The 25467-nt window shown below is 45.1% G+C and overlaps 1 protein-coding gene across 2 annotated transcripts in view; it reads right to left on the reverse strand.

Annotated features, from left to right (window-relative positions):
- The window catches only part of COG2 (component of oligomeric golgi complex 2), a 38814-nt gene extending 22716 nt beyond the window's left edge, over positions 1-16098 (reverse strand). For both annotated transcript variants that reach the window (XM_074373194.1, XM_074373195.1), the window contains exons 1-7: positions 15891-16098; positions 9886-10047; positions 8739-8804; positions 6597-6677; positions 4948-5051; positions 2212-2320; positions 850-1029 (exon numbers count right to left, since the gene is read on the reverse strand). In XM_074373194.1, coding sequence (XP_074229295.1) covers positions 850-1029; positions 2212-2320; positions 4948-5051; positions 6597-6677; positions 8739-8804; positions 9886-10047; positions 15891-15962 — 774 coding nt within the window. In that variant the 5' untranslated portion in view covers positions 15963-16098. The remainder of the gene's footprint in view (positions 1-849; positions 1030-2211; positions 2321-4947; positions 5052-6596; positions 6678-8738; positions 8805-9885; positions 10048-15890) is intronic.
- Positions 16099-25467: the final 9369 nt, after the last annotated feature.

Consider the following 25467-nt stretch of genomic DNA (forward strand, 5'->3'; position numbering starts at 1 on the left):
TTCATCCCAAAGTCAAGGCAAGCAGGACTCTGCGCTTCCCACACTGAGGGGTGACTGAACAAAGTCCGCCAACACCGAGGACGGGCCTGTGACTTCTATCAGTTTGAAGCAGACAAAGTTGCCATTTTTGTGTGTCGGAAAATGCTGAGTACTGACAACTTCACACAGTACAATCTACATTCTGGCTGCTCAAAAGCATGCTTATTTCCAAATTTTAACTGCATCCTAGGAGGTGAAGGACAGTGGACACTCAATTCTGGATTTAAGGTATTACTCTGCCAATTTGCCTCTAAAAGTCCTTCACCTTTGAACATCCTCTCCCTCCTACCATCCTGGCCTGCAAACTCCTGAGTATCTTCCAGACCTCGGCCACACCTCTTCTGCGGATGCCCCTCCGTGCTCACGGCTCTCACACGCTCCTCCCCCGGGCACTTATGTGCAGCGCTGTCACCTGCCTAACCGTCCTGTTCCACCCACTGGACCAGTGGTTCAGAAATGTGTTCTACAAGCTTCATTGACGTATAATTTACATACCATAAAACTGACCTAAAAATGTTTTGACACAGACCTTCTCCCTAGGCAAGACCCTTGCCCCACGAAATGAAGACGACCCCTGGGCTACAGCATCGCAAGGCAACACACGAGAGGGTGCCCGACTCCTGGCACGCCGGCTGTCACCACCAGAGACCAACCCTTCCTTACAACTGACACTGCAGTGACTAGGAGAATCTTTACAGAGAATCTGCAGAGGTCTTTCCTCTGATATATCCCCTCACACCCGGGGAGGCCGCCAAGACAGAGGAGATGCTCCAGGAACGTCTGCTGGATGAAGGCGCTGGGGGCACAGACCTCGTCCATGTACGGTTTCACCAGGACTTGACCGACCAGGGCCTCGGCGTCCCGTGTCTTGTCAATCGTGGCGTAGGTCCGCAAGCAGTGCCGGATGATGTCGACGTTGGAGGTCTGCAGCCCTTCCAGCAGGAGGCCCTCCAGGGACTGCTGCAACATGGCCGTAATGCCAGCGATGCGCTGCAAGAGGAACAGGCAAGAAAGCTCCACGCAGAACTATTTCTCAAGATTCCAATTTATCCGTAACAAATTTCTTATTCCAACAGGAGATAATCTGTGTGAAATTAAAATAGCAGCATTTTCTGGAGAGTAACAATGACTCTCTCCTCCTCCCCATAATCTCTTTATAATTAAATCTTTACCATATCAAAGGAGGATTTAGACAGAATTGCAGAATGAGAAAGTAAGTTATTTTCCTCTTAAGCTGCAGAGTAAATCTGAAAAACACCATGAAAGTGAAGTCCACTCGAGAGCTCTGGATAAATTAACTACATCAGATGGTGTCAAGTTACACGAAATCCAGAATTAATTTTACTCTTACAATTCAGAGAATAGGCCTGTGTCTTCACACAAAATCTACAACGTGTGACACTTAGGAAGCAGACACCCCAAAAACACAAACTGAAAGAAAAAATTCAAAGCTAGCTTCAAAACCCTGCGGCTTGGGGAGGAGAGTCCAGCTCAGTGGTAGAGCGCGTGCTTAGCATGCACGAGGTCCTGGGTTCAATCCCCGGTATCTCCACTAAAAATAATAACTGAATAAGCACAATTACCTTCCCCCAAATAAAAATGAATGAATAAATAAAAAATCCTGTAGCTCAACAATTATCGGGGCACTACAGGCAGACCCTGGAGATACTGAGGGGTGATTCCCGACCCCCGCAACCAAATATCTCAGTAAAGCGAGTCACAGGCATTTTTTGGTGCATGTGTAAGTCACGTTACACTACACTGAAGTATGTTAAAGTGTGCAACAGCACCGTGTCTAAAAAACAAGGTATATGCCTTAATTACCTTAAATAAAAGATACTTTATTGCTAAAAAATGCTAACCATCATCTGAGCCTTCAGTTGAGCTGCAATTAAGTATTTCGCTGGTGCAGGATTGGGAATATTGTGAAAATTACCAAAGCGGGACACAGAGACAGGAAGCGAGCAAACGCTGCTGGGAAAACGCTGGCAGGCAGAGAGACGTGCTTGATGCCGGGCTGCCGCCAACCTTCACTTTGGAGAAACGTGCAACGTCTCTGAAGTGCAATAAAAGCCAAGGGCAATAAAACGAGGTCTGCCTGTTCTAGGTAAAACCAAAACTATTTAGCAAATTCCTGAATACCGAACTGTGAAAGTCGGAAACGGCGCTTACCGGCCTCACTTTGTCCAGGAGAGGCATGCCTTTGCTTTGGACAGCGTGAAACTGCAGCTGGTTAAATTCGGTGGCAATTCTCTCCAAAATCTGTCCGGTCAAAAGGGGGCTAGTGGAGATAATTACAGAATATAATTCCTAACGGTTTTTAATTTCCAAGAGGACACATTGCACGATGAGCAACGGCGACGTTCCAGCACCCAGTGTATTGTAACTTCCTTCAGCCAATGTTTTTCTGTGGCCCCCGTGTTACAAGGCAGAAGCTAAAGCATCCTCTGTGCCATTGGTCTGCACAAGCCACATGCCCAGGATGTTCTAGGACAGCAGAGAACTAGTTAAGGAGATGCCACCAATGCCACCTGGCCTTGGCCACAGGGTCCAGACAAGAAGCAGGAGCTGGACCAGCTCAGTGTGGGTGCAATTACGTGTTTCCACCACCTCCTCCAGGCTCTGCTGTTCGTGACCTTCTTCTTCTTTAACCATCCTTCTCTCTCTCTCGCCCCATCTGCTACTTACACCTGAACCCTCCTCCACTGCTCTACCTGTCTCATCCTCCCTCCTTCTAAGATGTCTCTAGTACTTTTAAAAGTACCGACTACTGTTGTCTCCCCAATAAAATAAAACTGGCCTTCTAACAGCAACAAATCAAGTCAGTCAGAGGAGCTTACTTTACGTTTACGTTTCCCGTATCACTGAAGGGTGGTCTACCCGTATGCTCCTAGTGACAGGACATTCGCTGTGAAAAGGTCTAATACATGCACCCCCCAAAAAACACATTATAAAACAGTATCACTCAAAAGGAAGCTAACCAGCAAAGAAGAGAAATATAAAGGCGCTGAAGCATCTGCTGGGCTTTTCCGAGGCATCCTTCTATCTGATGATCACCAACTAGTTCGTGAGGAAAACCACCCACATCACAGGAAGTGAATGCATCCACGCCAGGCCTGCCGGCCCTCCGTCTGCGGTTCACGGGGGAGCAGTTCCCCAGCAGGACCAACCCCAAGGTTAACCCCTGACTCCTCTCTGAGTCATCCAGTGTGGATCTATTACGTATAAACCATCTAAATGCTTCTTGGCCTAACAAGCATGATATATTTATCATTCACTTGCACTGCCCTGGTTTTCCCTTCTCTTACAGCCCAAAGTTACTGATCTGAATTTTTAAAAATCCTCCAAGGTGACTTTGAGCAAGCAGCAGCATCATGTCCATTAAAGATGGAACATCACAAAGGAGAAGTATTGTAGAAAAAGACACGAGTGAGGCATTTCTATCAAAAGGACAGAGTCGGAATGGACGAAAATGAAAATAAAACCAGGAGGCAGGGATGCTGAGTGAGAAGAAGCTGGCAGAAGCTGCTGAGGCCACAGGGACGCGGAGCAGATCACAAGACACTGCGCCACTGGGCAGGTCAGAGGGACGCCACAGAGACACCAACAAGGAGGGTCAGGGCGGGAGCACGAGGGCAGACGGCAGGTGCTGACCACTTATTTGCACATCCTAGTCATGAGTGGAAGCAGAGACCCGGGACAGGAGAATCATTTCCTTTCTGGATACCTAGTTTCTTCATCAATACCACAAGAGACACGGGGCGCACACACTGTCCTTGAGGCCCCTTCCAAATCTAACAATTTGATTCCTACAATGAAGAAATCCAACATGCCTCTACCGTATGACCAAGACACTGAACTAGAGGGACGCTCAATTTGCTCTGGCTGGTTCTGCAGCAGAATATCCAATAAAACCCACGGAAAAACGGCATGGCTGTCACGTGACCATAAGAAAAGCTCATGTCAGACTCAAGTTAGATGTGTCTGAGGGCCTGAGACATGCCAGGTACTGGCTGACTGTATCTCAGCGACCGTCGGACCGCCCTGCTCATGGTGTGAGTGGCCTCACAGTACAGACGGCACAGAGGGCTGAAGCGCCGTGACACGGGCTGCCTGGTGGTACACACGGTGCACGGCTGCGCTCCGTCCTCTGTGCCTCGGCGCTCCCCGTGGTGGGGGGGGTTCTACTCAACTCATTTTCTGCGTCACTCACCCACTCGGCTGATCCCCAGTTCAGACCAGGAAGGCAGTAAGACAGCTGCAGTGGAACAGATGCAGCGGTCCTCTTTTCCTAATTTCGCAAGGTTTTTCCTGTTTATAAATTGTAACTCAATGTGTCCTGTACTGTTTCTTAATGATACAAAGCTAGTGCAGACACACGAATGGCAGTACTCTGGGCCTGTCGAAATAAATCTAAGAAACGTGGATGCTATTCCACACCTCAAAGATCAACAAGGATTTCGCCAGGGCTTTCACAAGGCAATTCCAAGGATAAACATCTTCCCCTGAAAGCACACTCCTCTGATTCCCTGTGAGGTGATGTGCTGGAACTATAACCACCTACAACCTAATCACATATGTATAATATATACTATATAACATACAGTATATAAAATTATATATACTATATTATATATTATATATAATATAAAACCTTTATGTTATATATATATTAAAAATACATATTGCCTATAACCAAGGTTTTATAAGGATATATTATAAACTTTACCATTTCATGCCCTCTGCTTTTCTTGAGACTACATTCAAAAACACTAAGCCACAAACTTGGATTTTCTAATTTTTTGGAGAAGAGTTTTAACTCAAAAAAAAAAAAAAAAATAGCCTGGTTGTGAAGTATTAACCTACAGGATATTTAGTTTAAAAATAAAAACAAAAAAAAAAACTTACCTGCTTGCTTCTAGTGCAGATGTTTCTTTAGAATTTTGAGAATTTAAGATTTTTTCAATTTTCTCAACTGATCGAATAACCTGTATAAGCCTCAACACACACATCTATAAAAATAAAAATTAAGCAAGAAAAAAAAAGTTATCATGATGTTTAATCTTAATGATCTTATTTCCCCATTTCAATGCAGGAAAATACAAAACCAAAAGTCAAGTTAGACTATTTAGAGCACACCACATTTTGAATATTTCTACATAACACTGAACTCCCAAGAATGCAGATCTTAATTTTAGCTTTCTAGAACAAGCATATCGATAATCTATTCCAAGTTTATAGTTTAAATAAAAAAAAAAAAAAACTGGACTTTTTGCATTCTCATTCCCTGCACTTTTTCCCATTCTAAATGAATCTCTCCGTGGGCACTATGTTTATTTTCTTATGACCCTTTTTTTCATGTTTTAATTTTAGTTTCTGACCATCTTTATGGTCAAGCTACATGAATGTGACACACCTATATGCCCAAGTGTCAATTCACTGAAGACAGTATTGTCCTATAAACACTATCAAAGAGGTTGAGGAACATTATAAAAACTCTCAACCTTAAAAGAACAAAAAGATACAAAGTCATTCATTAACAAATGGTTACAGAACACCTACTGTGAGCCAGAAGTGGGGACATGAGTGAATAAAATGGGCAAAAATTCCCTGTTCTCCCGAAGCTTACGCTCTTTTCTAGAAAGACACTAAATCCTTAAAACCTTTGGACAAAAGCTGAGATTTAAAGGAGAATTAAACAGAAGGTTGCTAAAAAGAGGCTTCTCTTTCTTGAGATTTTGAAAAACATGCTAATAAACAGACGTAGAAAATACTGAATAGAGCACCAGGCTGGAATCAGAAGTCTCGAACTCTAACCCCAACTCTGCCATTGTATCGTTGAAGTCAGAAAATAAAACTAAAACATGGGCCCACTAGGAAGTAAAGGCAGCGTGTGTGGAGGTACAGTCAACAGGTGGAAACAAAAGGAGAAATAAACGTGGCAGGATGAGGAGCAACATACTACTTTTCCTAAAACCGTCAGCCCGCAGTCGGACACTGGCAGGGCTGGCCTTGGAAAGCCCACTTACTCCCTAATCTCTAAAATGTAAGTCTCTTCTTTACAGGGGAGCTGAGAAATGAATTATATGCCTTCTAAACTGTAAAGTGCTTCACTGATGCCAGTTATTACTGTTTCTTGTTCTGGAAAAAAGTGAGGAATGTTCATTTTGGTACCATTTGGGTATCTCTAAAATTCTGTCTTCTTATTTCAAATAGATAGCATGACATTAAAGCATCAATACATACATGCAAAAGAGCTTTGAAAAACGCCAGTGTCACAGTACTGCAAAGCGTGAGAAGACACGCGGTGAGGGCGTTTAGCTGGCACGTAGCATAAGAAATCTACAGCTTCCTTCAAAACCTGTAATGCTACCATGAATAACCTTCAATTAATTAAAATACCCCCTTATTAACAGGACCCTAATCAGACCAGGAGTGAGGACCTGGGCTGCAGCTCCCGCTCGGCTCCCCACGCTTCCTCTCTGCAAAGGTACCAGGAGGAGAAAATCAGACCACGCGTATACAAGTTCCGTGACCCCAAGGACACTCAAGTATACCTTTTTTTTCCTAATGTCCTCTTGTTTAGACATTCGTTCATCTACTGCCCGAATTCCTTCACTGACAGATGACCTAAGACTCTTGAAAAGAATAAAGAAATATATTACAGAAGCCGTTTTGTGACATGATGAAACTTAGACATTTAATTAAATTCCAAAGAACTTAACTACCTACAGCCCAGTGTTGTGCAGATATTGACAAAAATACAAAATATCAGACAAAACTGCTATCACGCTTTGGGGGCAAAATGACAAATAAAGCCAAGGTCACACAGGATGAACAGCCTACAGAATAACAACACAAACACAGTCAATGTCATAGGCAGTCAGAGTAGAAGAAGAATCATCTGAATCAAAGTACAGGAGAGTTTGGCAAGAGGACAGGACTTGAGTTTGACAGTGAAAATCTGTGTAAGCTGACAAGGGTGGAGAAGAGGTTATCAGAACACAAGACGGGGAAGATAGAACTGAGTAGACACACTCAGGGTGGGTGAAGCATGCACCTGGGTGCACTGCAGGCTTCCTTTTGGAGAGAAGTAGAAACAAACAAATGGGGTCAATTTAGGAGGACATGAGACTAGATTCCATGCACTTTGGAGAACGAGACAATGTTTAGGCGCTGATGGACCATGATGAGATGCTGGTTTGGGGATACTAGGAATCAAGAAGAAACAGAATGGCCAGGAAAAGGCAGGGGTTACAGGTGGAGAAACATGTTCAGAAGCTAATAAATTGGGTCAAGTAGGAGGAATTAGAGTTGAAACGGAGACAACAGAAATGATTAGAATAAATTAGATAAATCACAAAAATTTTGTAGCAAGGTGAATCCATTCATTTAATAAACATACATGTCAACTACTGTGGTAGCCTATGAGGGTACAATGACAGATTAAGACGGAAACAGTCTTCTCCCTCAACAATCTTAGAATCTCACAGCGGCTTCCTGAGTTGAGATCAAAAAGGAAGGTGAGGTCTGTGGCTGATGAGGAAGGTGGCTACAGAGGCAGCTGCAGGAAAAGGGAGGGGACGTGGTGCTGGCAGGGCAGGACGGGCGGTTCAGAGAGAGCTCAGGGAGAAGACAGGAAGGTTAATAAAGGCCGAGGAAATGCCCCAGCTCCAAGGCAGGGGGAGGAAGAGCACCGAAAAGAAGAAAGAGCCTCGCAGAGGCTGGCGGGGGTCCAACAGGGGAGGGCAAACCCCACCTCTCTTCCATTCCCAGGGAAAGTCCTTTAACAAGCTTTCATAAAGTTCAAACAAGACATAAACATTCAAAAATATCTGCTAGCTCAAGGCACGGCTCAAGACGTCTCTCTTCCACGGAGTCCTTCCTATTGCCACCCCACCCTCCGCCTCGGGCTCCTCGGCACCGACAACCCCATTCTCCTGCTCCAACCAGGCTGGCCTCTCTCCTTAGTCTCTGCGGAGAGCCTCGGGGCGCCAGGCGCTGGCTCGGGGGCAGGGCGCACAAGGCCACTCAGGCTGGCGTGGTCCAGCAGTGACACAGCAGGAAATGGTGCACCAAGTCCAGGACGCTGCGTGAGAACCAAGGGAGGATGGAGGTCGGGGCACCCGACAGGCTCGGGGCTGAGCGGGGACAGGGCAGCTTTCTGCCGGGGGTGATGCCAAAACCCCCCTCCATCGTCCCTGTTCTCATGGCTGAGAGCATTTTCTCAGAGAAATCAGGTATCACAGGACATTTATATCACCCTTCAGTTACATCAGGGGTTAAACAGCTTTCATGGACTGGTCTAGGAACCTAACCACATGTAAAATATTGTCTAGGGAAATATTTGTAAAATCACAGATTTTTAAACATAAGTCAGTTTTAATTTGGGGACCACTTATGGGTGAGGAGGTATCAACAAGGTGAATTTTGAAACACCCTTCTTCTCCCCTGACATTTTAAAGCTATCTACTCTGAGAATCCGTCACTTTTAAACCAAACATGTTTTTTAGGTTGCAATATCACATGAAAAAAACAGAATCATTTACAACGCTTTTGCAGGCGAGTACTGTAATCATGGATCATTCAAAACAACAGAAACAAAAAACAAGCTGGCCGATTAAGGAACTCCTCCTGGAGAAGGCAAGCAGGACTGGTCTGCCTTGCGGTAGACTGTTTACTATTATCTGAGGACTTACCAGAACCTCTTCTCGTAACTGTCCCAGAGGCACAGAAAGCTGGTTGAGGGCCTTATCCATGCCAACCTGAAGGCAAAATCATGTTGGTGTGAACACATCAGCCAGGAGCAACACCTGCTTACTGACTGAAGCAGTGCCGGACAGGTTATTCTTTCTGCACAACCGTCTACTGGTAATAACCAGACAAACAACAGAAATGCTATTTCGCCATAAACATTGCTCACGGAATATGAAAAATCTATTGACATACATGAAACTATAAAAATGAGGGAAGTCATAACAATTCAAAGCTTCCTTACACACAATTTGCCTTTGGATGAAATTTTAAATGAATTCAGAACATTTGGGGAAAAACAGCGATCTCTGTACTTATGATATTCAACCAGCTGATGTGAAAGCTAGTGGGCTATGGCCTCTCCTGAGCATTATTATAGCCCTTGAGAAAAATCCAAATTAAATAGAATGAAAATAAACTTTTCAGAGTTTCTAATCCTCCTGGAACACTTTTCCTGGGGGTGTATTTCCCAAGAGCAAACATGGCTCATTAACTTTGGTGCTTCTTGCAATTCCCGTGGAGGTGACTACCTCCTATTACTTCTTTGGACAAATAGATTTAAAAACAGAATAAAATATGAACAAGGCGGCTCTTACAAGCATTAAAACTCAGCATCTCTAAAGGACGTTTCCAAGTAACTGATCTGCTCCTTACAAACCATTCCTACATTTTTCTAAAACCAGGCCACCTAAAGATGAACAGCGGCCAGCGGTTCCTCGGCCTATCTCTGACCGGCATACGTACCTGAAAGCAAATTAAACATTTCCTTAAGAGTAACTGATATTTGCTCTTGCAAATCCACCTAAACCAGAGAGATTTCAGGGCAACCACTCAGCAACTGACAGAAACAACCACTCTCGATATTATTATCCTTTACTTTTCACTACTTCTTAATAACTAATTCAAAACATAAACTAGAGTGGTAGTTCTTTTATTAATAAGATTAGTCATCTCTTCAAGTTTCTTGTGGGAAAAAAAACCAAGGTTTCTAAAAACACTCGGTACTTTAAAGAACAAACACTAGTGAGAAAGACTGTGCGCAGGGCGCGTGCCAACGCACCGCCCGGCAGGAAGCGCGGAGTTCGCCGTTACCAGGTTGGTTGAGAGGTTGACAAAATCGGCGTAGTCCCTGTTGATGAGCTCGACCATGGCCGTCTTCAGCAGCTTGTAGTACAGCTCCAGGTCGGCCCTCAGCTCTTCCAGCTGGACCCGCTTCCGGCAGTCGGACACAAAGTGATCCACATCGAAATCTTCCTGGAGATAAAACCGGCAAAGAAAAGTTACTGCCACGATACCACGTTTCACATAAAAAAAATAAAGTGAAAGAAAGAATAAGAGAGACACACCATCCTTATTTGAAAGGCTGCACTGCTGTAGGGACCCAGTACACACGGTGCAGAAAGGTGTTGCTCACTATAAAGGTGCCAAGGGGGAGGCCGACCAAGAGCTTTCTTTCCTTTGCCTAAATTCTACCAAGGGATTTGATTTTTTTTTTAAATTACACACTTTAAATAGGTACATCAACAATGTTCAATGTTAAAACTTTCAACCAACAAAGACATACAGCTGTCCCTCAGGATCTGGGGGGGGAATGGTTCCAGGACCCCCAAGGATACCAAAATCTGGAAATGCCCAAGTCACTTACATAAAATGGTGTAGTATTTGCATACAAACCACACACACCCTCCTGTACACTTTAAATCATCTCTAGATTACCTGTAATACCTAATACAATGCAAATGCTATGTAAATAATTGTAAATACAATGTAAATTCTATGTAAATAGTTGTCAACGCAGCAAATTCATGTTTTGCTTTTTGAAACATTCTGGAATTTTTTTCCAAATATTTTTGATCCCTGGTTGGTTGAATCTGAAGATGTGGAACCCAAGGGTGGGGGGGGGAGGTAGACTATAATTATATAAAAGGCAAAGAGCAAAAATATCATTCACAGTCTGATGCTATACAGATAAGCCCTATTAATGTTTTTTTCTTTTCTCACTACTTAACATTGCGATTCACAGCCTTCCAGAATTTTTTGGTCCTTCTCTTTAAAATATAAATCATTTAAAAAATTGAGACAGAACTGAATACAGCATTGCACTGGTTTTATGTACAACATAATGATCTCATATTTGTATCTATTACAAAATAGTCACCACAGTAAGTTTTAGTTGACACTCGTCACACACAGGGTTACAAATTTTCTTTCCTTGCTATGAGAACTTTTAAGATTAACTTTCTTAAACTTTCAAATATACAATACAGTATTATTAACTATAGTCACCATGCTGTACATTACACCTCCAAGACTCATTTATCTAATTAGCTAGAACTTTGTACCATTTGACCCCCTTCACCCACTTCGTCCACTCCCCACCCCCTCCTCTGGCAACCAGCAGTCTGTTCTCTGTACCTATGAGTCCACGTTTGTTGTTTTGTTTTTTAGATTCCACATATAAGTGAGACCAAAATTCTCCTTCTCTAACTTATTTCACTTAGCATTAATGTCTTCAAGGTCCATCCATACTGTCACAGATGGCGGACTCCTTTTTCATGGCTGAGTAACAGTCCAGCATGTGTGAGGTGCGTGTCAGTTTCTCTATCCATTCATCCGCTGACAGACACTAGGTTGCGTCCATGCCTTAACTGTCATGAACAGCACTGCTGTGAACACCGGGGACCCATGAGTGCAAGCCTCACTGGCCACCAGAGCCAGGTGATCCAGAGGTGTCCCCGGGCAGCAGCTGTAAAATCAGGGCACCCGACAAGTATACACGTTCCTTTCCAGGAGGCGCTGAAGAGCTGGAGCGAGGCAGAGCGCCAAGGCGGCACCTGCCCGGCTCCAAGCCCCGGACGTGAGTTAAATGAGAAGCCTGCCCCTCAGGCTGATGCTTTAAGATAAACCAATTGGCCTCTTTCACAGAAAGTCTGGGCCCTTTTCAGTCGCTGCCTCTGTGCTGGGCCCTGGGGTGGGAGAGGCCACACAAGCCTGGAAGGACCGCTTCTCAGGTCACTACAGCCACGTGGGTCTCGTGGGTGCAAGCCCAGTCGGCTTTCAAAGCTGGGTGTTGAGGGGGTTCATCTCTCAGGTGCAAGGCTCAAAACTAGGGGGGCCAGGTGTGGGGTTCAGACCCTCATTCCTCGGGGAGAAGCTTGGGGATGGGAGTTCCCTCCTGATTTGGGGTCACCGTGTTGGGGGTGGGGTTTATGGCAAGACCGGGTCTCAGCCGCTCCCTACACGCTTTGATGGGGTTTCTCTCTGGTTGGCCAGCTGTGTAGGAGTTGCTCTGCTGGCTCTGAGGTTTCTTCCCAGAGGAAACTATTCCACACGTAGCTGCAGATTGTGTGCGTCCGTGGGAGGAAGGGAGTTTAGGATCCTCCTTTGTCTCCATCTTGAACCAAACCCCAGACCTTTTTCTGTGTACACACACACACACAATCCTAATAAATCTTTCCCTGTATAAAAATATAACTTCGCGGTCTTTCATAATACATATAAATTTGTACTGACATTTTGTATGGAGGCTGAGTATTCTATTGAACAGATGTTCAGAATCTTTCATAACCAAATTCCAAGTACTGGTCTCACAGGACTGCTATGCTCTGTTTCAGCTTTATAACATTCTGGCACCCCTGGCTGGCAGACATGCGTAGAGCCAGCAGGTGACTGTCTACTGCACCTAACTGAGCTGTTTAGTCATCAAGAATCAGATGTGATGATTCCCAAACTTGTTAAAGCCACTGGTACTTATCAAAATAACAGAATTTTATTACACATCATATAAACCAACAAAATATGAGTACAAAAAGATAACTTTTCATGAAAGCTAAGGCAGATGCTTTGGAAAGACTTGATACTGAGAAATTGGTAAGAAAATTTTTATTCAATTATATATGGGGGAGGGGACCAGGAACCGGGCAGGGCAGATGGAAGGCGCTCATACAGATCTCAATGGGTTCTACGCCAGATGCTTTGCAGACGCCTTAGGGTCCTCATTCAACTGAAAGGAAGACACAGAAATCTAACAGCAGACAAATTCTCAGAGAGAAGAGCTTGGCATCGCATCAGCGGAGAATAAATGTGCACAGGGATGTTTCAAAATACTTTTCTAACTGACTTTCTTAAGTAATCAGCCCAATATCTGCTCTGCTAGTATCAGAGAAGGGAATTGCTTATCAAATCGTAATTTCACAGCCACCTACTGAAAAAGCATCTGCTTGTTCACCTGGGGCCAGAATTAGCCTGGATTATGCTTCTTGAGAGTACCTAAGATAACACCCTCTGCCCACAGCTGCACAGCACAGCACAGAAAGAACAGGGGGCAGACTCAGCTCCACAGCCCGGCCTTGCTACTAGCCAGCTGTACAACGTGAGAACAGCAGAGATTTGCTGCCTCAGTTACATATTCTCTGAAGTTCTGAGCCTCAGGTGGATCTGACCTTCCGGATGACATTTTAAATTGTGTAAGTCAGCCCTAACGAACAAATGCTATTAGGTGACATTAGTACTCAATTTGCCACTTATACATTTGTTCTTGGATCAATAAATGTCACACAGCACAGGCTAAGTTACTTAGAAAGTCTGTGAATACTGTGACAACAAACAACGCCCAACTCACAGGGGCATATAATGACCGACACACTTCATTTACCAGAAATAGTTTTACCTTTTACTGGAGATTTACTAAACACTTAAAAAGAAAGAACTTAAAACCCACACATTTATAGTCCGTTGATTTTTCTTTTTTTTTTTTTTTACAAAGGTGCTGAGACCATTCAATGGGGAAAGAATAGTCTTTTCAACAACTGATGTTAGGACGAGAGGGTATCTACGTACAAGAGAATGACTCTGGACACCAGCCTTGTACCATATGCAAAAATCTAACTCAAGATGGATCAAAGGCTTAAATATCAGAGCTAAAACTATAAAACTCTTAGAAGAAAACAAAGGTGAAAATCTGTATGACCTTGGATTAGGCAATGGTTTCTTAGAAATGATACAGAAAGTATCAAACTAATAGATAAATTGAACTTGATCAAAATAAAAACTTGTGTGTGTAAAGGGCACTATCAAAAAATGAAAAGACAATCCAATAGAATGGGAGAAAATACCTGCAGATCATGTATCTGACAAAGGTCTACTACCTAGAATATATTAAAAACCTCTTACAACTCAACAATAAAAGGACAAATAACCCAACTAAAAAACAAGCAAAAGTGTACACTGGAAATTAACACAACGTTGTAAGTCGACTATACTTCAATAAAAAAACAAAAAAGAAAAGAATTGAGCAAAGGTTCTGAACAGTTATTTCTCCAAAGAAGACACACAAGTGGCCAAGAAGCAAGCCCACCCATCATTTCTGCCAAGGATCTAAAACTTCTAAGATGTCTCTTTCAAGGAAACGCAAATTGCAAATAGCCTTTATCTCCAGGTCTCACCTAGAAAATCAACAACACTTAACACACAGCAGCTGTTCTCTGTACTCTTCTCCTCTGTGTGAAGTGGTCCCATTTATTTGCACGAAAACGGTAGGGCATGTTGCCGCCATTCCAGCCACCTCCCCAGTCTGCTCTCTCCTTACAGCTAAGTCCAACCTTAAAACTTATTTTGAGATCTCTGTTTTCTGAAGCTGCTTTTCCCAAAGGCATTCTGCCAGCTCTGAGCAAGAAAGATGGTGGGGCCAGCAGGTCAGAAAGAATGCAGGTGTTGAGCCTGAAGGAAGCTCTGAAGAAGTCCAAAGTCGGACAAGTCGTGTGTTCTCTATTCTGAGACCCTTGACATCAGAAGTCAGAATGAGGCCCCTGCTAGTGCCTTTTCTTTTCCCTATGCTCCTCTACTCCTGTTCTTTCTTTCTATTCTCCCTTCAGGGCAGCTCTCAGCCAGGGGGGCAGAACAAAGGGTTCCTGGATCAGTGAGTTCACTCTGTACTCCCTTTCAGACATTCTTTTCAAGTTACATCTTTTATTACAGGTTTAGCAGAACCATCACTACAAGAACAAGAGTACAATATTCCTGGGTCTAGGTAGCCCCCCATATTAAAAGTGACAGGGTCACACTGGAGAGGATCCAGATGAAAATACTTTAAAAGCCAGAGATGTGATCTGAATGCAAATATCAGAAAGAGATAGACTAATTAACCTAAAAAAGAAAAAAACCTATTATGTCTTGAAGTCATCAAAAGAGAACAGTAAGAGAGTTTTAAATTCACTTGCTTAAATTTTAGGTGTCTTCTGAGCCAAAACTTTTAACTTTTTAACACTGAAAACAGCCAATAAGTGGTATCAAAAATCCAAGTCCTTAGAAATAAAACATAAATCTATTTTCTGATGGCTTAAGTACAGACCCAGAGGGCTACACCCAATAGGTATGCAGAGTTTCTCCTGGCTCTGATTCAAATCTTGGACATTTTCAAGGCTGTGCCTCTTGAACTTTGATTATCCATAAAATACTTTAAGTTTACATTTCTATTCTGTTTATGTAAGTTTGTGTACTAGCTACCTGCAAACCAACTTCAAGTTCACCTTACTGAAGAGAAGTAGGGCAGCTTTAGAAAAGCAGAATGCTTTGCTTTGTTTGACTGCAACAAAATCATGGAGACTATTCTAGCTTTTAAATACCCCATTCAGAAGCTTTAGGTGAATGCTAAGGGAAAACTTTCGATTACGCGCCTTTTCCCATCCCACCTGATCCCCAGGTAGGTACGTGGGCTCAGAGCTTTGGTCAATACAGACGTACTGAGCTTTTAGGTGCAAGGCACTGGTTAACAAGATTCCGTCTGGCAAGGGGGCTGCACTGCATGGTAACGAGGTCGGGTAATAACAGGGGCTTTTACATTTAGCTCAAAACCACTTGCCCAGAACCTGCAGGCCCTTTCACTCACTATACACGAATTCACAGAAGTGCTTTCTCTGGGTTGCCCCTGCCAAACCTGGGGCCAAGAGACTCCCTGGGAAGTGCGGCGAGGCTCCGCCGAGGGCCGGCCCGGGGCGTGCGCGGGCCGGACGCGGCCGGAGCGCCCGAGGAGGGGCACCGGGGAAAAGGAGGGCAGGCCACCCGCGGCCCGGCTCGGGGAGCGGAGCCCCGGCGCGCACCTTCATGAACTCGTCCTTGTCGAAGCAGAGCGTGTCCGGCCCCTTGGGCAGGTTCATCCTACTTTTCTCCATCCCGCCGGCCGCCGCCTCTCAGCGCCGAGACACGAACCAGGCGACGAAACAGGAGCCTAAGCGCATAGACGCGGTGGCCGCAGCCACGGCCAGCTTCCACGGCACAGAAGGCGCCGCTTCCGCCAACATGGCAGCGTCCGCGCCGCAGCCAATCAGCGAAGGCGTCGAGGGCCGTCCTCCGCCCGCCGCCACAAAGAGAGGCGCCGGACAGCTGCCACTGCCGCCCTGCAGGTGGTGCTGCCATCGTGCGGCGGAGGACGGCGCTGCAGCTCGCGCCCTCTCCGGCCGGGGGGGTCAGGGTCCCAGGGAGGCGGGGCAGAGCGTGAAGAGCACAGGCGGGAGGGGTCTGGGGCTCCCTCCCCACCCACCCTTCCGCTGGGAAAAATCTGCCTGCACCGCCCTTCCAGCGCCTTCTCCCCGAGATTGCTCCGCAGAGAGAACGTGCATGGCCGTGTGGCAGCCCTTCGGTTCCTAAGCGGGTGGTCCAATGTGGAGCGCGCCCGGGGTGCTCCTCTGGTCCCGGTGCGTGGCCGCCGCTGCTGCCCCGCGCTGAGGCTTCTGCGGGGACTTGGCCTTGGTACCCGCGGACCAGCAGAGCGCCCCCTCCCTGGGCTCAGTTCTAGGAAACTATAGGGAAGAAGGTGGTCAGCCAGGCAACCTGAGCCCCTGTTCAACTTTGGGCTCAGTTCCAGGTGGGCCGTCTGAGCACAACTTTGGGTCTTCAAGGTTCTTAAAAGAGCGTCTCACGACCTGCCAAGTCAGAACCCAGACAAGTACGTGTGCAGACATACTTGTTTTGAATTCAAACCAGGAATGGGCAAATTTTTGTGCTTGTGGCCAGTATTGGTGCGCTCACCACCCCCACTCTAATATCTCAGACTTTCTCCCTCCTCCTGCCCTCCTCCCCCTTCTGTCCCAATTTTATTTTGACATTTTCTTTTCCTTTTCCTTGCTCTTTCGCCCATTGTCCCTCCCTTTAACTGTGCAGACTATGGTCAAATGATGGTTCGTTTCTCTTTTTTTCTCCTTGAGACTCCGACAACTCAAAGCACAAACCTCAGGTGACTTTCTTCATCTTTCCTTCCTGCAGTGTTGCCTTTATAAACCAGGTCTAAGTGCCTCCCCGAAGCGATGTTTTCTCCTTGGAGATAATATTAACCCCGAACAGCCCTTAAAAAGAAGTTAGACATCATCTGATATTTGTCTTTCTCTGTCTACTTCACTTAATATCATCATCTCTAGGTCCATCTATGTTGCTGCAAATGGCATTATTTCATTCTTTTTTTATGGCTGAGTAATACGATGTGCCTTACATGTAGAATCTTAAAAAAATGTATAGACAGGTTTTATTTACAAACCAGCAATAGATTCATGGACATAGAAAACAAACTGGGGTTACCAGGCGGAAAGGGGAGGGGAGGGATAGATTAGGAGTCTGAGATGAATAGGTGCACAGTATTATATATAAAATAGATAAAGAACAAGGACCTACTGTATAGCACAGGGAACCATATTCAATTTCTAGTAATGAGCTGTAATGGAAAAGAATCTGAAAAATGCATATGTGTGTGTGTGTTTGTATGTATATAAATCTCTGCTGTACATCTGAAGCTAACGTTGAAATCAACCATGCTTCAATAAAAAATAAGAATTTTTTAAAAAAGGAGTTGGACAGAAGAAGGTAACACCTTCAAATGAGACTCTTGCATTCCCGTTACTCCAAATAAGAAACTGGTCACATTTTTAAAATGTGGGTATAAAATCGGAAACAATATATTCACTAGTATTGGTCCTGATAAGCCTTGTCAAAGGCAGTATTCCCAGCTAATGTCTGGAGAAGTTGGTGGGTAGGATGAGAGCTGGAATCTGTCTAGAAAATCAAAATAAGTTGCAATTATGAAAAGTACATCCTGTTTTTGTTTTTTTAAAAATCTGGAGTCTGACAGCCTCATGATTGGTTTTTGGTTTGTTTACTCTTATTATGAAAATTTTCAAATGCGCACAAGTCTGGAGAGCATGAGGGAACCCCTCAGGTACTCGTCACCCGCTTCAACATCATCTGTTTCATCTCCTCTCCTGCGCCTGCACCACCACCACCCCGTTTTTTTGCCTGCAATGTATTTTAAGACAAATTCCAAACACCGTACCATTTCCTGTTCCCCAAAGGCCTAGGTTTAACACATCACAGAAAAAGAAGAAGAAAGAGAAGACATTTCCTTGCACATCCGCAAAGCCATCATCACACCTAACAGAATTACCAGTTCTAATAACCAATCTGCACTGGCTCCCAGAGGTGACACTTAGCCCAAGGCCCCATTGTTACTGAGTGATGAGTGAAAACCCAGGTCGCGCAGCCTGCAAAGCCCACACTCTTAACCAAGGCACCCAGAGAGGCGACAAGGATGCTGGGCAGACCAAGTGAAAATGCCTGGGAAACCCTGGCTTCTCTAGAAGTCTAGATGAATTAGAACTTGAACGCTTTCCTTCCTCTATTCTAATTCCCTTCTGAAATTGTTCCCAGGCCTTTAGGAAAGAAATGTACCTAAGTTCGTACAGCCTGCTGTGCTAAATCTTGGGGATGCTGAAGGGATTCGGTGGCAAAGGAGAATGAGGGTCCCTGATGCCTGCTCTCCTCCTGAGAGACAGCAGGGAGGCAGCCAAGACTCCACAGAGCAGGCTGCCACTTGGAGCCACAGGCTGTGGCAGTGGTGCCCTCCACCAAAGGTAGAAGCAGCAGGAGTGACCTCAGATGTTAGCAGAGCAGCCTGGAGAAGACAAAGGGAAGATGGAGAGTAAGCCTGCCCCTGCCCGGAGGACACTGCTCCTCTCAGAGCTGATATTCAGTTGCTACACACCGTTTCACTCATGCAAAATTTGGTGCACAGCCTCTGTCCAGGCCCTGCTTCATGCCCCTCTGCTGCCCTGACCCCTTCCCAAAATTCCTACGGTGATCCTGGGAGCCTGCCAGTAGAGGGTTAATGTCTGGCTCAGCAGGGGTCCTCTGGCCAGCTTCCGACTGGTTAATTGTGCCATTAAATATTTGTCTCTTGTTAAATATTTGAATATCATCTTTAGTAATGGTACCTATTTCATACGAAATAGGGCTGAAAGATTAAATTTAAAAAGTAGATATATACAGCAGTTAGAAGATGAAAAGGAATATATATGTATAACTGAATCACCATGCTGTACACTGGAAATTAACACAACCTTGTAAACCGACTATACTTCAATAGGAAAAAAAGCAAATGTGAATATTAAATCAATCATCAAACACATACACACACAAAGTAGATATTAAGTTCCTGATCAGTGCAAGACGTAATAAGCAGTCAGTACATCCTAATTTCCTTCCCTCATTCTCTGATCTGTCCTTTCCTTAAGCGTGAGTCTTCAATTTGACACATTTTTCTATCTTCAAGTCTCTCTAATATTCCCAAATCTCACGCTTCTGCCCTTTGTCTCATAAAGCTTGTGCCTCCTACTCCATTTCTGAGTAAATGCTCCCCCCCTTGACTCTGAATCTCTGGAAATTTCTCAGTTCCCTATTTCCAGTGGCGTCGTGACACGTCCCCATTTTTCCTTCCCACTCTTCCCTATTTATAGTTGTCACATTTTTTGGCAGGCTCACCACAGAACACTCAAAAATCACAAAGAGAAATATTGTGCTCCGATTCTTGTCTGTAGACATGCAACTGAATTTTGTCCACTGGAAGACAACTGACCCCCCTCCTTCCTTTGGAAGGATCCAGTTTTGCATCTATTTGCATCTATAGAAGAAAACTCATTTCAGCATCACTGTTTATCTATCTGCTTTTTGGATTCTTCCTTGAAGTGGTGGTGATATCTTACTGATTTCCTTGTTTATTCCTGAATTAAGTAAAACCTTTACAAGCGTTTTTTTTCCTATTTGTACAAAAGTCATAATACTACCTTTTAAAAAAATTATCCCCTGGCAGCGTTTCAAATAGTAAACCGTGTTAGGATTCTAGTAAATGAAAGTGCAGAGGAATCAAATCAGGGTAAATTTCAAAATTAACTTCTGTGTGGCCAGCACTTTGCCAGAGACAGGGAATGAATGAGGCTCACCACCTGGCATCTGGCACCTGGCACCTGGCCCTGGAGAGCTGTGACCCACTCAGTCATTGTCAAGCATGACAGATGATGTGACTTTCCCATCAGTGCTCGTCCTCAGGGCTCGGTTAACCTTTCTCTCCTGTGCTACCCTCTCCTGGAGGGATCTCAACTATGCCCTTGGTTTCAGCTCCCATTGCCTCTTCATTTCCCCACCACGTCCATGTCACCCACCCTGACGTATCCTCTTGCACTTGGATGTCCCACTGGTGCCTCAAACTCAGCATGTTCAAAACTTCATTCATCATCTTGTCTGAAAGACCTGCTCAGCCTCCTTCCTTTTGTTTCTTGACAAATGGCCCCACCAAAGGTCGGCTGCCTATTCCAGACACCCGGGAATCAATCACACACCTGAGCCTGCCTGCTGGACCACAACCTCAAACGGGGCTGTCTCCCCAGTGTGTTTGCTCTCCCTCTAATGGAAATGAGCATTTCCCACCTTCACGACTTGCCTCCACACTCCCCGGCCCTACCTCTTCCAAGCAACATCCCCTCACTCTCAGCTCACGCCCAGTGTCACCCTTGGAGAAAAATAAAAGCAAATTACGCAGGACTTCCCTTATCCCCCCACCATCAGGTAATCTGTACCTGCATCTGTGTCCATTTTTATTTGTTTTTTGTTAACATTTACTCAACATGTATTAATTAAGTACCTACTATGCGCCAGACACTGCCCTGGGTGTTGGTAACTCAGTGGTTTATAGTACAGAAAAGTCCATCATCATGGGATCTACATTGTAACTGGAGAAATGTACAGTGAACAACAACAAAAAAGAGAACATTTGCTAAAAATAAAGCAAGATGACAGAGAAGGGCAGTAAGAGCTGATTACAGGGGAGTGTGTGTCCCAGCTGTCACCCAGGCCCCTCCTTGTGTTTGGGATTCATTCCTTCCAGCCCTTTCAAGGCTTCCGTTTCCAGAGTTAACATCAATGTCTCCTTTCTAATGGACTATTCCCATCAGCATACAAACAAGCTTCCATCTTTAAAAACAAACAAAAAAAGTTACTTTGGCCCCTACATCTTCCTATTGCAACCTCTGCATTTCTTTCCCCACCTTGTTCACAGTATAACTTCTAAAATGTTCGTCTCTACCTGCGGTTGCCCAGCTGGTGTGTACCATCCCCTTGGAAACTCTCTGAAGAATCCTTGCGCACGGACCATCCTAAGGGAGTCCGTCTCCAGATCCCCGACTCTGTGCCTGTCCTTCACTGAAGCTGACATGCCCAAGGATGAGCCTGGCATCACAGTCCTCCTCCCTTCACTTCCTCACAGAGCAGCAAACTCCCGTCCTTCCAGATCTTCTTCCAGTGTGCGCCTTGGGGTGACACCAAAGGCGAAACCTTGGTTCCACGCCAGGGAACCTTCAGTGGTGCGTCGTGGTGCCGTCTGCCTTGACGGCTTCCTCTCCTTGTTAAAGCTGAAGCTTAGCATTAGAGAAAGGGTGTTTGTTAAGTCACACTGAGTCAAAAAAAAAAAAAAGAAAAAGAAAAAGAAAGAAAAGGATATTTGTGAGGGGATGGTAGAGCATGTTTGAGGTCCTGGTTTCAAGTCCCAGGACCTCTATTAAAAGAAATAATAAAATAAATAAACCTAATTACCACTACCACCCGCCGCCGAAAAAAAAGAGAGAAAGGGTGTTTGGGCTGATGCTGAAATGCTCTGAAATCAGAAAAGCAAAATCAGTTTGGGTCTGTGACACTGACTCTTCTAAATTCAACTATATTGTTTGGAGGGGCTACCAGATATTTCCAGATACAATAGGAACAAACACAAATCAGCATTTTAATTGATTTCTTTCAGATTCAGTGTGCTTTAGTAAATAACATAATAGGAAACGAGACTGTCAGTATTTTTTAGAACATCAAATAGTCACAGGAAAATTTTATTCCATTAAGTCAATCCTTTTCTATTTCATTTTCCAAAAATATTTAATATTTCAAACTCTAGTTAATAAAAATGTATATAAACTTGTGATGAAAAGTGTAGGATGAATAATCTCAGGTATCAACCTAAAAATGCGTCGGATGGTACACAGATGCTGTTAGGGGTACGTGAACAAAAGGCGTCAACTACTAGCAAACACTGACAGGTGCTCAGGGACCCCAGGTCCTCACAATCCCTTCTCTCCTTAGCACACTCCTGTCACATGCTTTCTTTGCCTACCATTCTGGACCTATGTTCTCAGCCTCCTTTTCTAGCTGGTCTCTACATTCTTAAATACCCTAGAGCTTCGTCCTGGCTCTTCTCTTGGGGCCATGTTCTCTCCAGATCAGGGATTCACAACCCCGGTGTTAGAGCAGGCAGATAGCTAGATATGAGCCAGGAAAAGGGGACACGGGCCAAATGTTAAGAATTGGGCAAAAAACAGGGGCGTGGGGTCAAATGCAGGAAACCATACATCACGTAAGCACCAGTGGTCCCTGGGCAGAGAAAGAAAGCAGGCAACTCTGGGCTGATAAATGGTCATATATTTTGGGGTGACAAGTGCCCTGGAGGTGGACAAAGACAGATGGGAAAAGGCAGGAATCTCCAGTGTCCAAATGTAACCTTTTGCTCATGATGCCCTCATTACAATAAAATTAGCCTTGCAGATTAGAAGTACCCATCATGCCTTGATGCCAAGATGCTTCCAATCCAGATTAAGTAAGGACAAAAATCCTTCCTCTAGGGAAGGTAGAGTTGGGATGGAAATCGGGGAACACGACCCCAAACCCTTCCCTCCCCAATGAATATTCTGCCCTTCCATTTTTACACCCTATGTAACCAACTTGCCAAAGAAACTCAGGGCAGCCGCTCACCTGGCCCTGCCCGCTCTCCCCTCGAGCGTGTACCGTCCACCCCTTAATAAATCCTCGCTTTGCTGTCTTAGCCTCCGCGTCCTGACTCTGAATTCTTTCTGTGATCGGACGAGAACTAGTCACCAGGAACCTGGGCACTGTTGATGCTGAGGCTGGACATTCCCGGTTGCAGGGCACCCTGTGCCCGGTAAGATGCTTGTCAGCATCCCTGGTCTGCACTCGCTAGATGCCAGGAGCATCTTTTCCTCCAGTTGTGACAACCAAAAGTGTCTCTGGATGGTGTCCAATGTGCCCTGGAAATGACCCCCACCCACTCAGTTTAAGACCCACCACTCTAGAGGATTCCATCCAGTGTCACTGATTTAAGTACATTCTAAAAAATGAAGGCTCTGAAGCTCATACCTCCAATCCTAACCTTTCTTGGACCTGAGACTCATATTTCCAACTGCCCACAGCATTACTCCTTATGACTATGTAACAGGTGTTTTATTATCTTCTAACCTGCTCCCTCTTCAACGGGTGCCTCTCCCAGCCTCCGCCATCTTCGTGAATGGCATCCCCACCTGCCTAGCAGCCAAAGCCTCCGCTCCAGGATGAGTTCTGCCTTTCCCTTACCCCCATATCCAATCCACCAGCAAATCCCACTGATGTTACCACTGAACAGAACTCAGACTTGGTCTCTGCTCCTCATAGCCATTGCTCCCATTTGAATCCAAATTCTGAATTTTTTTTCCAACTCAGATACCGCAAACAGGCTTTGGACCTGCTGCTACACTTACACAGATGTTTCACAAGGTTTCTAAGAACCACCACGTGGCCAAATCCGGTGATTAATTCTCAGATCTCAAAGGACTCAGCCTGTCCATCCTAAATGACACAGCCGTCCCTTTATTTTCCTTTAGGTATTATATTTTATTCACCCAGCTTCTGACTCACCTTTTGTTCCACCCTTGTCATTGGTCATGTCTTTCAGTCTTCTTTGCTGGTCAACCTGGAACTTCCTGACCTTTGAAGACTGGTGTGCCCAGAACTCTGGTCTGCAGGTTTAGTTTTCCGTTGTGCTAAAGAACAAAATTCAACGGAGTCAATTTTAGAGATTGTATCAGCTTTATTCAACAATTCATAAGCTGGACAGCATCCAACCACATAGACAGGAAGACACCCCGAGGAGCTGTACAAAGTGAGCCTCCTATAGGCAGAAGGGAGCAGAACAAGGAAGTTACACGAGGCAAAAGCGCTGATTGGGTACCACAAGGTTATTTTGCTTTAGAGGATGGCAGGTCACCTAACTAGCACTGATCAGGGGGGTCCTGTCTGACTGGTTAAAGATTCCATTTCTGGAAGAGGAGAAATTATAATGAAGACTCGAGTTGGTGACATGGGGCTTAGCATAAGCAACTCCATTTTGGCCGCATTGTCCTGTTTTTAACAGTTACTTCATAGCAAATAGCAAGCTTAGCAGCTTTAAACAGCAGACATTTATTATCTCATAATTTCTGTATGCCAGGAGTCAAGGCTTAACTGGGTCCTCAGCTCAGGGTCTTACTCAAGACAGAAATGCAGGTGTCTACTGGACTGTGTTCTCATTCGAAAGCTCAACTGGGGAAGAGTCTGCTTCCAAACTTGCTCAGGTTGTTGGCAGAAATCATGTCCTTGGACCTGTGTGCCATGGGGGGAAGCTTCCTTCCGGTTGTTACCTGGAGACCACGTCAGCTCCCCGAGGTTGCCCACAGTTCCCGGCCACACGACTCTCTCCGTGGGTGCTTTGAAACATGACTCTTTGCTTCTTCCAGTCTGGCAAGAGGGCCTCTCACTTCAGTCAGCAAAAACAGTCTATGGAATGCAATGTGATGCACTGTAATCTCAGAAGTGACAGCCCCTGACCCTGCCCAGTTCTACTGGTTAGGAGCACGTCCTAGGTCCTGTCCACACTCAGAGGACATAACACAAGGGGACAGATATCACAGGGCTGTCTTAAAATTCTGCCTACCACACCTTCTCTGGTGTCTAAGTGTACTAATTTGCTTATTGTCTGGTTCCCCTACTAAAATGGGAGCTTCATGGCGGGGCAGCAAGTTTCTCTTTTTCTTCTTTAACAACTCCATCTCCAGGCTCTAGAAGAGCACCTGGTGCAGACTAGCCACTCCATAAATACTGAAGAATAGCTTGTTTCTATTTCTGCCTTCCTTCCTTTCGTTCTCTCCTCAGCAGCCACAGTGATCTTTGGAAAATGTGAAACGAACCTCATCGCCACCTTCCATTCACCTGGGGTGAAACCTTCCAGAACTTTTCTTTCCCTTTTTATTCCCTCCCCAAGGGACACAGGAGGGAGCTTCCCAGCCAGGCTGTGCCGGGTGAAGACTCCCAGGGCAGCCTTGATGTGATCGGAGCAACAGAAAGACCTGGCCCCTCTTGTCTGGACTCTGCTTCCATGCGGGGCATTTTATTTGAAGCCCTGGCTGCGAGAATGTATTAAAAATAAAGGCTTTCATCTTCTGGCAGAAGATGTGGTGATGTTGAGCACACCCATCTCTTCGGGGCAGCCCTGGAACTTTCTGGTTCCCCCGCAGG

This window comes from Camelus bactrianus, chromosome 11 (assembly GCF_048773025.1).
Source record: "Camelus bactrianus isolate YW-2024 breed Bactrian camel chromosome 11, ASM4877302v1, whole genome shotgun sequence".
NCBI classification, from domain to species: domain Eukaryota; kingdom Metazoa; phylum Chordata; class Mammalia; order Artiodactyla; family Camelidae; genus Camelus; species Camelus bactrianus.